Genomic DNA, 16054 nt, shown 5'->3' with positions numbered 1-16054 from the left:
CCAGGTCCTTTTTGGTGGCGGCCCCTATCTGGTGGAATGAGCTCCCGGAGGAGATCAGGGCTCTGCGGGACCTTTTACAGTTCTGCAGAGCCTGTAAGACGGAGCTCTTCCGCCAGGCTTTTGAATAGGGGCTGCCGCCGCCACTACCACCACCGCATATATGCGGAGCAGGACTGTCGGGGTAGGCTAATGAGAAATCGGAACATCATGGCTCATGCCGTCCCCCTTTTCTGATTTCGATCTTGGACATCTTCTTGACATGTAATGGAGTGTGTGTAAGTCTAGTCCTCCATGTATCTTGTGAGTTGTGAATTGTTTTTAACTTCTGTGGTTTTAATGTATCTGTTTTATAGCACTTTGTGCCTTGTAAGCCGCCCTGAGCCTGCGTGCGGGGAGGGCGGGATAGAAACGGAATGAAATAAATAAATAATAATAACAAAATATACATTATTTAATTTTTATAATTAATTATTATAATTATAATAATTATAAAATGACATTATAAAACCACTGTAAATGTACGTTATAAAACCATGCAAACACTGCTTTTTACTTGTGAATATTGTGGCAACACAATCAAAGAAGGTTATTTGTGGACCATAGGTGGATTTTATAATCACTGGGCTAGTGATTGCACTAAAAAGGTTTCATGTGCATATTTATCCTGTGCCTGGTTATTTTACTTCTGAACAATTTACTTTATGGTCCTTGTTGAATTTATAGTTTGTATGTATTCCTGATTGTGTTTTTATGAATGTAACTATTTACCATCTAGCCACACTTGTATGACCTCTGAGGAAGGCCGATTCGGCCGAAACGCGTCAGGTCAACTCTTTTAGCCCTGGTTATGGTTATGTTTTATATATATTGGTTATAATTGGGCCCCTATATATGTTTTAATTTGATATTATTAATAAATACATGTACCTCTTTTTATGTAAAGGTTTTAATATTGGCCCTCCTTTCCACTAACCTTTGTTTGGTTTTGGCGTTATAAAACCATTACAATAAAAACACATAAAACATACATGATTAAAACGTTAAAAAAAGAGTTTAAAAACAGAGTTAAAATACATACTAAACATAAAGACATTGGTTCAGGAAGGAGGGATCATTGAGGAAGTGCCCAACAATACCCACTGGCAGAAGATGGCAACAGAAGGGGACAGGTAAATCACCCTGGGGAGGGAGTTCCAGAACTTTGGTGCCAGTACCGAGACGGTCCTCTCCTCAGTTGCGACCTGCCTAATCTCCAAAGGCAGGGGCATTTGACAGGGGCCTCCAAAGATAACGGTCGGGCAGGCTGATAAGGGATTAGGGTGGTCCTTCAGGTATGCTGGCCCCAAACCATATAGGGCTCTGAAGGTCAAGCCCAGCACCTTTAATTGTGCCTGGAAACAAACTAGAAGCCAGTGTAGGTGGGGCCACGAAGGCACAATCAAGAGAGGCTAACCCCTCCCCTAACCAAATCTCAGTGATACATGCCAGATCAGCCCTCTCATCTAGGATTAGATCCTGCATGGATTCTGTTTTCCCTGTGACTGACCTGGCACTTAGGAGCAGGATTTTACAGCCTGGTGAGTTGTTGGTACAGTTACATAAGAACATAACAGAAGGCCATGTTGGATCAGGCCAATGGCCCATCCAGTCCAACACTCTGTGTCACAGTGGCCAAAGCCCAGGTTCCATCAGAAGGTCCACCAGTGGGTCCAGAATGTTAGAAGCCCCCCCACTGTGGCTCCCCTGAGCACCAAGAATACAGAGCATCACTTGCTCCAGACATAGAAATTTCACATTACCCTTTTAAAGCCGGTTTTAAGCTGTTATTGATCCGTCTTAGAGTAAACCGGTACAGGGCTGCCATTTCACACAAGCCTTTCCCCTACTGGTAAAGAGCCGTCTCTGAAACGGTTTGGCATTTCAGACTGCACCGCTTTTCCCCGCCCTTTTTTGCCCACGCGGGTGATCTCTGTCTTTTTTTTTTTAACGTTTTAGAGTGCTATAGCGCAACACCAAAACAGCACTATAGCAACCCCATTGGAATGCCTGGACTCCACTGGGATATATGAGATGGCTACATCTGCCACCTGGAAACAAGTACCCCATTGGATACAGGCTTCAAGTGGGAGATCAGGGCATCAGTGATTGGTGAGACAAATGTTGCTAACCCAGCCTGATGTGCACCCATCCATGCCAAGAGGCGATTGGCTGGGAAGTGACTGGCACAGAGCTGGGTCAGGTATAAAGGGCAGGGAGGCAAGCCCCTTATCTTTGTGGGTTGAAGTTGGTGAGTGGTAGGCTTGTCTGGTTACAGTGGTTTTGTGTGACTGTGTGAGAGGCTACTGATCTATTAGTCATGGTCTCCATAACTACCTTGTTGAAACCCATCACCCTCCCCTGACTCATCTTTGGGCATGGAAGGGTTAGCAACATCTATCTCACCAATCACTGATGCCCTGATCTCCCGCTTGAAGGCTGTATCCAATGGGGTACTTGTTTCCAGGTGGCAGATGTAGCCATCTCATGTATCCCAGTGGAATCCAGGCATTCCAATGGGGTTGCTATAGTGCTGTTTTGGTGTTGCGTTATAGCGGTATAGCGCTCTAAAGCGACTGTTCAAAAAAAAGATGGCGATCGCCCGCGCAGGCGAAAAAGGGCAGGAAATCACGCTTCAGAAATGGTACAAGAAACTGAAGACCTCTTGGAAGCAGTTTACAGGTAAAACGCTTCAGCCACGTTTCCTGAACGGGACAGAAGCGTTTCTTCTGAAAGTGAAAATATATTCCAGTAGGGAACTGTTACTAAAACGGTTCTGTCTAAAATGTCAGACCAGAAACCGTTAGGGAACCGTTCCTGTACCGGAATATATGGGCTGTCTGAAATTCCCCATACTCTTCTATCTATACGCTGTGGCTAAAGACCCCTGATGGACCTCTGTTCTGTATGTTTATCCAATCCCCTCTTAAAGCTGCCTATGCTTGTAGCCGCCGCCACTTCCTGTGGCAGTGAATTCCACGTGTTAATCACTCTACGGGTGAAGTAGTTAGCTTACTGCTCATTAATTTCATTGAGTGCCCACAAGTTCTTGTATTGTGAGAAAGGGAGAAAAATACTTCTTTCTCTACTTCCTCTATCCCAAGCATACTTTTGTAAACCTCTGTCATGTCACCCCTCAATCGTTGTTTCCCCAAGCTAAGGAGCCCTAAGCTCTTTAACTTTTCTTCATAGGGAAGGTTCCATCCACTTTTTTTAGTTGCCCTTTTCTGCACTTTTTCCAGTGCTATAGTATCTTTTTTGAGGTGCGGTGACCAGAACTGTACACAGTATCCCTTCCCTTTCCCTGGCCTGCTGTTCTCCCACCACCACATCTCCCCCTCCCACACAAGCTATGAATTATGACATCATCTCTCACCCCATTCTATCTCCCCAAGCCCATACTCTTATCCTATAACCACAGGGATTACAGTTTACTCAGGGGCTTCAATGAAGCCTTGTAAAAACTTTTTGGAGGTTCAGATATATATTATCCACCAGGGTCATAGCATCTGCACTCTAAAAAGCTTTTAAAAGTTTGGTGACCCAGTATTTTCTTTTGTAGACACTAGCGATTTTTCTACATCAAGTCTTGACTTTATTGTTTATTAAACCTTTCTCCCAATTTACCTGAGCAAATATCAGGCTAATGAACTAGCAATTTCCAGTCCTCCCTTTGGACTGAGCTTTTAAAAATGGCATTATGTTGGCTAGCTCCAATCCTCCCCTGCCCTGAAGAGATCTGACCTTCCTGACTCCCCCCCCCCTTTCAACTTCTTTCTGAACTATTTCTTAGAACTTTCCTCTTTTGACATTAAATGCAACACGTCAGACTTTCTGGGGAAACTTTCCACTTAGATTGATGTTTAAATCTGATGGCACTGTGGTCACTGTTCCCAGCAAGTTTTGACAACACTTACATCTTGTTTCAGATCTTGGGCATTATTCAGGGTTAAGTCGAGGGTCAATTCCCCCGCTAGCTGGCTCCATGTTGAACTGTTTGAAGGGAAAGTCATTTATCATGTCTAGAAATACAGTCTCTCTGTCACAACCGGCTTGTGCACTTATGAAGTCAAATGTAAAGTTAGCTGGAAGTCATCCATTATTACAGCATTTTCTCTTTTGGCTACCTTCCCTGATTTTTTTTTTTTCCCCTTAAGGGCTGATCAAAGTTCTTGAAGGGGAGGGGATGCTTTGTGGTCTGGTCTCATTTTTTGAGCCTAGCATTTCTACCCATAGTTTTTTTCAGGAAAATGTTTGTTCCCATTAAACTTTCTCATGCATTCAGTCATGCAAATCTGGCCCTCAATAACTCCCTTCCTTGACCCTTCTGCATTCTGGGATAAACATATTCTCTTGATTTTCATTGCTCATTTAGGACTGCGATATGCCTACAATTAACCAAATCTTTGGATTCCCACATTTTGCCTTTGGAATTTCTGGCATTCACATATCGATAATAATGCTTAGCATCCCTCTCCAAGTGCCTGTTGCATGTGCAGTTTTCTCCACAACTCCTTAGCCTGCATGTATCACTATAATTTGTTTCTATATGTGGCATGCACATTTAATTGAACTGAAAATATGACTAATACAGTCAACAAGTTCTGCTTGGAATACCACCTTTCCTAAGGAAAGAGAATAAAATAAAATCCTCAACTGATGCCCTTATGCATGTAGCTTATTGCTGTAACTGCATTACTACAAATCTTGAGTAATCAGAGTACAGATGTATAATTTACCAGTTACAATTTGGAGAGCAAAATATACCATCAGATGCCTGAATGGAGTAAAAGGTCTGTAAAGACAGAACAGCAACTTAAAATAACAGCAGATCATAACACTAGTAGCACTTGTAGCAAGTAGCAAGTTTGATTGTTTTGTGCTTTCATATCTGAATTTTGTTTTAAGCTGCTTTTGCCAACTTCGAAATGTGGGGTTTGAATTAGAAAACAAAATCAGACTACTTTGCAATTCATTAAAAAGGCACACATTTTTGTGTGCAAGATCATTAGGAATAATGCCCTACATTTCCCATTTACCCCCTAGGCATTGCCTTGAAGCATCAGCTTGCTATCCAAGCCCTGCCCCTATCTTTTTTGGGGGGGAAGGGGGGAAAGAATTAGATTCGAACTATAGCACCCGTGCTGCCTATCACGAAGACACCTTAATAATTTTATCTTCTAGTAAACTATGAAAGACATGGTACTTTACAATCCCCCTCCAAAGATAACTCCCTTCCCTATTTCTCTCTGGTATGTTGCATTAAATTGATGAGAGTAGAAGAAAACACTGATCTGACACTATACGTATACGACAACCATGTGTACAGGAAAGCAACAAAGATTAGTTCTTGTTGAGTGAATTCAAATTAAATGTCAGCAAAGTGGTGACACACGCACACAACTACTGATGCTATCAAGGAGAAGTAACTTCATGATATTGGCAGCATTTTTCCAAATGGTGATATTAAAGCCACATAACACACAAAAAAGATACCTACCACAACTTGTCCCGTGACCTTTGTTTTTGACAGCTGTTATTGGACAATCACTCTTGGGAAGGCTAGCATTCCACAACTCTAAAAAACGTTCCCTGGTTCGTGTTAACATGCATTTCAGTTCCTCAGCTGAAACAATCAGGGATGGTTTGGCTGTTTGCTGCCTCTCTATTAAAAACACACACACATACACACAAAAGCACTGCTGAGCTTTACAACAACATTGACAAGGTACCTTTAAACACTAGATGTACAGATATTGCTATCGATGTACTTCATAGCCACAAACAGAACACCGCTAGTTTTAAAAGGGCTGGAGCTACATATATGAATTACCTTTAAAAGCTACCTTATCTATAAAGAAAATTTCCATTTGTCTCTCCCCGCAGAATATTAACAATGAATTTTCTTCATACATGTTCAGAAATACTCAGAAATTCCTCTGTAATAAAAGTTCAAGCAGATAACAAACCAATGGGGGGACAGTTTATTTTATTAAAGAAGGCTGTGGATACAGTAGAAAAATGGAAGATAACACCCTAAGTTCAATAGCAGAAGGTTTTTAACCACTGGTGAGGTGATATTCTGGGTGGGGGGACAGTTCCGGAGCAAAAAACTCATTGGAATTAAGACAGAATTACCTAAATATCAAAGGTATCTTGCATTTACTGTTCAGAAACTGTGACAAGATTGTGGATACCATGGAACCACGAGCAATGGAATTCCCTTTACTTTCACTATGGATCAGTCTTGCTCCTGTACAGGGTATTTGCTTGCAACAAGTGAACCCCTGAATTTTGGGTCTGAGAACCCCCACACCAGTCCCAAGTTAGACTTTGGCTGAATTTTAAAAAAAAGTCTCAAAAGCTCCAGCTGAGAAAGGGAAGATTACAGTCGTAAAGGAGCTCATGTTTCAAAATAGGAGGTTGCTTAGTTGTGATTAAGAGACACGGAATAAACCTCTGGTAAATATCTGGAAACAAGAGAAAAGAGGAGTTGTGGTTGAAACTGGCCAAGGTGTTTAGAGGGCTCACTGGCATGAATGTCTGGAAAATTGGAGAATGGCTTAGGTAAAGCAATTTTAGAACAGCAAGATGTAATCATAGTCTGGAGGAAGGTGAAACAGGAGTGATTAGGGATTGCTAAATTTTGCTGAAGCCTTTTCTTCACGTGTGCATTTGAAACTATGCTTGCTCTAGACCAGATGTGGTCAGAACATGTGCGGAAGGAACAGTTCCAAGGGGATCACTGAAAGTGATAGGAACATTTCTCCTGAGAAGTGGACCAACTAGCCAATGGGAACACAAAGCAATCCAGGAAGAGAGAAGCGCAGAGAGCAAAGACATCAGCCTAAGAATCCAAAGTCGCTTCTGTGCTTTCTGTCCACAGCAGGAGCAGAGCTAAGCATGACTGTGGGGTGCTAGTTTCTTCCTTGCTATCCTTGAGAAGACCGCACATGGCCTCAGAAGTGACCGGCTGGCCAGGCCACCTGTAGCATCAGTTGGTACCCTTGATCCTCACGGTGAAGTAACAGAATGTGTTTTGTATGTTTCTCCTTGATCATTTGCTCTTGTTAGTATATTGTGCTGTTGTGCTAAATAAACCAGTTTGATTCATAAACCTAACTTGGGGTTTGTGTGTGTAGTTGGTCCGGCTCTTCTATGGGTTCTAAGCAAAGAACCAACAAGTCTGCAGTCTACTCAGTAGCTGCAGCTAAGTGTAACAGACTGCTTTTCTGCACTTGAGGCAAAGAAGGAATCTTTCTTTCCCCATCATCTCTTGCTCAGATTTATTACAATGACAGCGACTGGCTGCAGCTTGGTATGCAAAAATCAGCAGGTAAAGGCATTTTACGGCACAAAGCTGAGCATCTTCATCCACTAGACTTACCAAATCCCTAAAGACAAAAGAAATGTTCTGTCACTTTAATATTGGGCTCGCACAATGTTATTCACCTCCATGCTACGAAAAGCTTCAGTTGCCCATTTCTACATATTAAGCTATTAGTAAAGGGACGGGGTGGGGGCACAGTGGCTCAGAGGTTAAGACGCTGAGCTGCAGACAGGAAGGTCTGTAGTTCGGCAGTTCGAGACCCGAGTGCTGCGTGACAGAGTGAGCTCCCGTCTCTGGCCCCAGCTCCTGGCAACCTAACAGTTAAAAAGCAAGAAACTGCAAATAGATGAATAGGTACCACTTCAGTGGGAAGGTTCCGTGCACATTGGCGTCTAGTCATGCCAGCCACATGACCACGGAAATGTCTTCGGACAGCGCTGGCTCTTGGGTTCGGAAATGGAGATGAGCGCTGCTCCCTAAAGTTGGATTTGACTAGTTTTTGAGCAAGGGAAACCTTTACCTTTACTTTTTAAAGGGACAGGATATATTTCTTCAAGCTCATATTTCTTTAACCCCTATCAACTCCCACAGTCTGCATACTGAACACCTGGGTGAAGGCACAGCTGATGAGTCTGGCTGAAGGCCTGACAACCCATATTTCACTAAAAAAATATTGTTTTGTTTTAGTTTTTCTCTTGTATTGTATAGCTTAGCTCCAGGTTCACCCTCTGGTTGGGTATCTGCTCTGAAAGTAGTAACAGGAAAACATTCCTTGCAAAAATAACAGAGAGAAGTCAACATCTGTTTTTAGAGACATCATACGGGCAGAAAACTCCTTAGATGCATAATCCCACATTTTCCTAATGAAAACACTTTAAAACACCGCTTGAATGTTGTTTCCCCAAGAGTGTAACGTAAATACTGTCAAATTAAACCTAAATTATGATTAAATTGTTATGTATCAGCTCACAGGCTGGCAGCTGTTCTTTCAGTTACTTACTTAGGCATTGATTCAAAGCTAACGCCTGGATACAAGCCAGTTTCTTCTCCCTCTGTAGGATCTGTTCTCCACTGACAAATGGAAGAGATCTAATGATCTCTTCAGCCATACCTGTAAGGGGGGGGGGATTTCATGAGACAAAAGACAATCCAACAAATCACAACATGATAAAAACAATATGAGTCACGTTGGCATTAAGCATCCTGGATTAACACCCTTGAGTAAAACATCACACAAGTTTTACCCAACGCAGTTATAGTTTTGCGTGGGTTTAATACTCAAAAACAGAATGGGTTACCTAAGGCCAATTCAGAGAACCTCAGCATTTCACAGGAACAGAAACGGAAGCCACCCCCATCTCTTCTCCAAAAGCTGGACTATAGCTATTCCTTCCCCATCCAGCAGCCAGTAGTACAATTCAGAATATGCCACAAGCAGACCACAGGCGAAGCATAGGAGAGACAAGAAGGGGGGGAATCCCATTCCCCCTTATTGCTCCCCCCCCCCCAATCATTCACCTCTGGGCCTGGCCAGCGGTGTCTAGGAGCTGCTCCAAGCCCAAGCAGCCTCTGGCATGCAAGGAGCTCCCAGCCGCCCAGAAGCTTTTTGATTTCTTACCAGAGATAGGGGCTATACGTTGCTACTAGTAGACAGACAAATGGGGCCCCCCAAAAAAAATTGTGGTGGGGGATTCCACTCCCCCCCCATCACTATCAAGTGCAACGCCCTGAAGGGCTGCCGGGCTCTGCCACTGCTGCAGCCAGGCCAGGAGCAGCTACCGGGCTCTGCTGCCACCGTGGCTGGGATCTGAGCGTCTGCTGGGCTCCGCCGCCACCACAGCCATACTTGGAATGGCTGCCAGGCTCCACCACTACCAGAGTCATGCCTACCGGCAGCATCCAAACTCCACCAACATGGTTGGGCCGGCTGGCGGCTTCCAAGCTTTGGAGCGGCTGCTGGAGTCCTCTTCTTCTGATCCTAGGCTGTCGGCATCCACCACTTGGGCACTCAGGCCCACAGCGGCTGCCGGAATCAGGGGGGGGGGGAGGATTTCCCCTCCCACTTAATCACCAGGCCCAGCATGGCTCCTGGGCTACAACGACGCCACCACTGCTGGCAGGCCCAACGAGATTCTCAGGCTCACCGTCTCCTCCAATGAATGCCAGAGGTAAGCGCTTTTCGGGGTATTTAAATCCCCCGTGTACCTTTTTGAACATTTCATTCTTTAGCCTCCATGTGGCAATAAGCCAGCCATCAAAGGAGATCAAGGACCATCTGCTGACTCATTCAAAAGCCTAACTTTCAGGGGTGAGAAACATAAGAAGCCGTCTTATACCAGGTCCACCAAGGTCACTATTGTCCATTCTGATTAGAATCACAGGGGTGGAAACTAGTCAGAGGGTCAAAAATACTGATTTTACTGACCAAAATTCCAAAAAAACTGACCAAATACTGACAAAAAACTGATAAATTACTGAACAATGTAATGTCAGCCTAATGATAAGCTAGCATTTTAAATGTAAAACTAGGACTACATTAAAAATTATTTTTATCTGGCCTCCACCATCCCCATAGCCAGTCCCATAGTTAGATGTGACCCAGATAAAAGGATTGCACTCCTTTTTATTGATTTTTTTTAAAGAACAGAGGACAATTTTTTCATTATTGTACAACATTGAAGGCAAAAAAAGATTCCCTTTTAAAAATAATCACATACTGAAGATAATAAAACAGCAAAAACATGTTAAAAACCAAACATAAAGTAATAATTATGACAACAAAACATAATTACTGTAAGGTAATACTTGTCTTTGCTTGTACTTGGTTTTTTGATGAAAAAAGAACCGGCCAGGAGCCTGCCATTCCTGGTGGAGGCCGTGTTGGGCTGGGCATTGGAACACCCTAGACCGATTGTCCTGCGTGATTTCAATGCCCAGACAATGTGGCCTCCACTCAGGCGATGGACCCAGTGCCATCCGTGGTGGCGCTGGGACTCTCCCAATATGTAATGACTCCCACTCGCCGGGCCGGACACACGCTCAATCTGATCTTCGCGGCAGGGGTCACAGTGGACCGGCTCACTGCCTCAGCAGTGTCATGGTCAGATCATCATGCCCTGAAGGCCCATCTGAATGTTTCAGCCCAACCCTGTTTGGGCGGCGAGCAGATTTCAGCTTGCCCATGGAGCCAAATGGACCCTATGTGGCTTCAAATGGCCCTGCGGGATCCGATGCCCCCTGGCAGCTCGTTAGACGAGCTTGTGGAGGATTGGCACAGCTGACTCTTGGCAGCCATCAATGAGATCGCTCCCCGACGCCCTCTGCGCCCTCACTCTAGGCTGGCTCCTTGGTTTACCCAGGAGTTGCAGCTGATGAAGCAAAGGCTAAGATGGCTAGAGAGACAGTAGCAATGCGCCCGCGATGAAGTCAAAAGAACATCTTATAGGACATATATGAGCTCCTATGAGATGGCAGTCAGAGTATTATGCAAGCTCATGCCCAGCCCAATTATTTAGAATAATTCGGTCTATGACTGTTCTGCCACAAGGCAGACCAAATGTTAGGGAATTGGACACTGGCTGTGAGGCCTTTGAGAGCTACTTTGCAGATAAAATTCTGTCGCTCTGCCATGACCTCCCCACCACAGTTGAGACAGTAAGTGAACTCGAGGCTCCATGTATGTCTTCTAGTCAGGTTATGGATTATTTCAGTCTGCTCAGCCTGGAAGAAGTTGACAAACTGCTCTTAACTGTATGCCCTACCATGTGCTGCCTTGACCCGTGCCCATCATTGCTAATTAAAGCTGGCTGTGATGGGTTTCGAGATGCCCTAGGGTAGATTATCAAAGTCCCTCTCGGAAGGACAGGTCCCTAGGGCACTCAAGGAAGCTGTGGTTCGTCCCCTCCTGAAAAAGCCATCTCTGGATCTAGCTGAATTGGCTAATTACAGGCCAGTCTCCAATCTGCCCTATTTGGGCAAAATAATTGAGAGGGCCATGGCAATTCAGCTACGGAGCTTTTTGGATGACACTTCCATTCTAGATCCTTTCTACCACCTCTGGCTGATTAGGCAGTTGGTTCTCTTCCTCGAATGCAACGACTTGGCGACAGTGATCCATGCAATGGTCACCTCGAGATTGGAGTACTGCAATGCTCTCTACATGGGGCTGCCCCATGGTCAGAGGCCACATACCTGAGATAATGCCTTTCCCCACATGCTCCCCAGAGAGCACTGCGCTCAGGGTCACAAAATTGATTGGCCTCCTAGATCTTAAAGGTGCCAGGCTGGCCACAACCAGGACCAGAGCCTTCTCAGTGGTAGCTCCGTACTGGTGGAATGAGCTCCCAGAAGAGATCAGGGCCCTCGGGACCTTTTACATTTCTGCAGGGCCTGCAAGATGGAGCTCTTCCACAAGGCCTTTGACTAAGGAACCGCACCAAATAACATTAAATAACTGAGAAGTGACAGTGCCCTGGTCCTTGGCTTACCACCAGCAGCCTGTGCTGTTGCCTAAATATAGAGACCAAGATGAGCCAACCACCAATATAGATCATCTGATTACAACACTAGTATTGGTTCTGCCTTCTGTAAACATTCTTATAAGTACCTGATCACTTACTAGCACTTTATGATAATGTAGAGTTTTATTATTTGTTTTAAGATTGTATATAATTTGTTGCCTATATGTTTAATCTCTTTGTAAACCACCCTGAGCCCACTCTGGCAGGGAGGGCAGGGTATAAATTGAAGAAATAAATGAAGTTATTCATGAATTCTTTCGGTTCTCAACAGTTTTCTGCACCGCATCTACAAGCATTGTTCCCTTGTCCTCTTCTTCCATTGCTTTCTCAACTCCTTCTAGCATGAGCTGTGCCATGTTGAATCCCACAATATCCATTACCTCTACTTTCATTGCCTCATGTTTTAAGAAGTTAATTATGTTTCTATAATTTGTGGAAGATTTCCCCAAATCATTTTTACTCTTAGGAACAAAGTCCTCAAAGTACTTAACATAAGAACATAAGAGATGCCAATGTTGGATCAGGCCAAAGGCCCATCCAGTCCAACACTCTGTGTCACACAGTGGCCAGAAATACCAGTGCCATCAGGAGGTCCAGCAGTGGGGCCAGGACATTAGAAGCCCTCCCACTGTTGACCCCCCCAAGCACCAAGAAGACAGAGCATCACTTGCCCCAGAGCCCCTATCTATACCTTGTGGCTAATTGCCACTGATGGACCTCTGCTCCATATGCCTATCTAATTCCCTTTTGAAGCCGTCCATGCTTGTAGCCGCCACCACTTCCTGTGGCAGTGAATTCCAAGTGTTAATCACTCTTTGGGTGAAGAAGGTACTTCATACCTAAACTGAAAACAATCTGTCTTCTCACTGGAAGTCATCATGTTTCCCCAAAAATGCAGTCATGAAAACAGAAAAACACAAACTGCATTCACAAAAATCAAAGAAGTACTGACTTTACTGACCAATTTTTTAAAAAACTGACAAATGACTGACCAAGATGAAAAAAACCTGACTTTTACTGATTTTACTGACCATTTTCCACCCCTGAAATCAATACTCTAGTTCTTACATAATGCTACTACCCAGAAACCCTGACAACTAGAGAAGCCAGAGACTGAACCTGGGACCTTCTGTATGCCCAGCATGTGATCCAGCCCTGAGCTAGGGCCTCCCACAAATCCCTTTATATTAAAGTACCCACAGGTCTTGCTGCAGACACCATGCCACGTCATGAGAACTAGAGCATCATGACTTTTTCAGAAAGGCAGGTGCCGCAACATATTTTTATTTCATAAATATTTAAATTCGTTCAGAGAGACTCACCCTCAGAATAACCCTGCGAGGTAGGTTACACTGGAAGACTGGCTGAAGGTCTTCCCCTCAAGTGCACTTCATAGCCAAGCAGGGATCTGAATTTGGATCTTCCCTCCCCAGTACTTTCCTATCACTACACTCTACCCATTCCATGTTGCCAAATGATTCAGAAGCCAGGGGGATATTAAAATGGTTGTAAAAGATTGTATCTTTTTTGCTGCACTACACTGCCTAGCTATTTTTGTAGGATGTTGTGAATGAGAAAAGAAGAGTCACCAATGTTCAGAAAACAACAAAATTAAGGCTGTGCTGGGCAGAACCTCTGGTTTGGGAATGAGAGGCCCCGTGTGCTGGAAAACATAATGAGAAAGAATGACCCCTAACAGGATTGTATCTTCAACAGAGATTCCAACTGTCATCTCAGTAAGTCAGCAGCTACACAGGAGAACAAAGCAGTACATAGGCATCACAGATCACATTCTGGTTGAAAGAGTGAATAGGAAAGGTTGATTATGAAGTTTACTTTTAAGTAACACGCTTGAGCTGCAGTGGCTCAAGTGGTTAAGATGCTGAACTGCAGGCTGTGGAAGGTCAGTAGTTCAGCAGTTCGAGACCCGGGTGCCGCAAGATGGAGTGAGCTCCCATCTCTAGTTCCAGCTCCTGCCAACCTAGCAGTTTGAAAGCAAGAAATTGCAAGTAGATAAATAGGTACCACTTTGGTGGGAAGGTAACAGCGTTCCGTGCGCCTTGGTGTTTAGTCAGGCCGGCCACATGACCACGGAAACGTCTTCGGACAGCGCTGGCTCTTCGGCTTTGAACCAGAGATGAGCCCCGCAACCCTAGAGTTGGATTCGACTGGCTTTCGAGCAAGGGAACCTTTACCTTTACCTTAACATGCTTGAGTATCTTTAATTTTCAAAGAAATTCAAAGAGTTTTAAAGACCCCAAGTGCCCATTATTAAGTTCAAGAAAAAAAATCCTCTGTAGAATTTTGTTCTTTCTAATTAAGGACACAAACACTGTCAATGTTTTCCACCCCCATCAAATGCTCAAAAATCGACTTACTTTCTTCAGCTTCCTCAGTGTTTATTGTCCGTTTTCCAATTGTTTCAGCAAGGCCGACTGAGCCATTTATCTGATTGGCTGAATAGATCAATGTTGCTTTACAGCCTCCACAGCCATCACCCTGCACTAAGAAATAATTGTTGCAAGTCTCTCCTTTTAGTTCAACTTCTGGAACTAGGAAAAAGGGGGGGGGGGAAACATGAATGAATTGAAAAAAATCAGGTACTTTATTAATGTTAGCAACAATTTTTCAGGTATACAAGGTGAAAAATCTCTATATTTAGGATTGTCAATGCCAGAGGGTTTTTTTAAAAAAATAGCAAGTGTACTCAAATGACTTTCATTGACACACACACACTCACATACTCACACACTCACACTTGCGTCTTTATAATTAACAAACTTCTTCATGTATTCAGATCAAAGGATCCTCCAGGTGTCCGAACCTTATTTGTATGAGGAAGTTTACAATCAAAGGCGTTTCCTGGTTTAACAACCAAAGGAAATGAGACTATGTCTCTCTTTCACTGTCCTGATTTTTTTTTTCATTTAAACAATTTATATCCCACCCTTCACAGAGCATGGCTAAGCTGCAAAATATCATAAGGTATTTGAAATAAGCAGTAAGCAATTCGTTAAGGAATTAAATGTTTTAAAAAGAATGGATGAATGCTGCTGGCAATACCAACACAGATTTCCTTGTCCGGGAAGCTGTTCTAACAGCAGCAGTCATAACAATTGCTGCCGGTCATAATCATGATTATAATGGCTGCATTATGTTTGTCTGAATGACTACTTGCCCACCGACAGCTAGGGCTGCCTAGATGCACAACAAATTGTCAGAATCACCCCTGTGCACAGCTGGAACCAAAACAGGCAGTTAACTTGACTACAAAAGACAGGAAAACTTAGTATGTGGTTTAAAGATGCATGCATGCATTTACTCACCACTGATGACTTTAGGTTTCTGGGCTATATACTCCTTCCATTTTTTTGTACTTAATTGGGTAGGCAAAGGTATCAACATTCCACTCACACTGCAGGGCAATACAAACAGAGCTCCAACCTATAGGAAAAGCACACATACACCTTATGTTTTTCATTATGGATGAGCATCCCAAGAGACACCTATGAAGGGTAAGATATTACCTGAGAATTTAATCCTCTGAGGGCACTTTCTTAAAGTTGTGAAGTAGGCATCAGGTTCACATAGAATAGTTACCAAGTCGGCTAAGTATTTATTTACAAAATTTATAACCCGCCTTTCTCCCTAACCAGGCAGCTTCAGTGATGGGAGTCCCTCCCACTAAAACCTCACCATGCCTGAACGTCTTTTGGAATACCTACTTGCATACGACTAAAGTTTGTCCTTTTGCCATCATGGTACATTTGCAAAGGCTGGTGAATTTCAGTGAATGCAACTTCATTTTATGTTGTTTCATTGGTGCTGCTTTTTGAGCCCTAGGGCTGAACTTTGAACCATGCTTTTATGTCAAAATGTCCCCTCCTCATAGAAGAAGAAGAAGAAGAAGAGGAAGAGGAAGAAGAAGAGGAAGAAGAGGAGGAGGAGGAGGAGGAGGAGGAGGAGGAGGAGATTGGATTTATACCCCGCTCTTCACTACCCAAAGTTGTCTCAGAGCGGCTTACAAACTCCTTTCCCTTCCCCTCCCCACAACAGACACCCTGTGAGGTAGGTGGGGCTGAGAGAGCTCTGACAGAAACTGCTCTTTTTCAAGAACAGCTGTGCCAGAACTACGGCTTGCCCAAGGTCATCCAGCCAGGTGCGAGTG

The 16054-nt window shown here is 43.9% G+C and overlaps 1 protein-coding gene across 1 annotated transcript in view; it reads right to left on the bottom strand.

Annotated features, from left to right (window-relative positions):
* Positions 1 to 16054, bottom strand: part of MTBP (MDM2 binding protein) — a 56721-nt gene that overhangs the window by 22349 nt on the left and 18318 nt on the right. Inside the window, exons 12-15 of the mRNA XM_015412025.1 lie at positions 15213 to 15330; positions 14265 to 14438; positions 8367 to 8477; positions 5537 to 5686 (exon numbers count right to left, since the gene is read on the bottom strand). Of these exons, the coding sequence (XP_015267511.1) occupies positions 5537 to 5686; positions 8367 to 8477; positions 14265 to 14438; positions 15213 to 15330 (553 nt within the window). The remainder of the gene's footprint in view (positions 1 to 5536; positions 5687 to 8366; positions 8478 to 14264; positions 14439 to 15212; positions 15331 to 16054) is intronic.

Source organism: Gekko japonicus, unplaced genomic scaffold (genome assembly GCF_001447785.1).
Source record: "Gekko japonicus isolate JY-2015 unplaced genomic scaffold, Gekko_japonicus_V1.1 scaffold906, whole genome shotgun sequence".
NCBI classification, from domain to species: Eukaryota; Metazoa; Chordata; class Lepidosauria; order Squamata; family Gekkonidae; genus Gekko; species Gekko japonicus.
The sequence above is the reverse complement of the archived record's forward strand: the minus strand, read 5'-3'. Positions and strand labels throughout refer to the sequence as shown.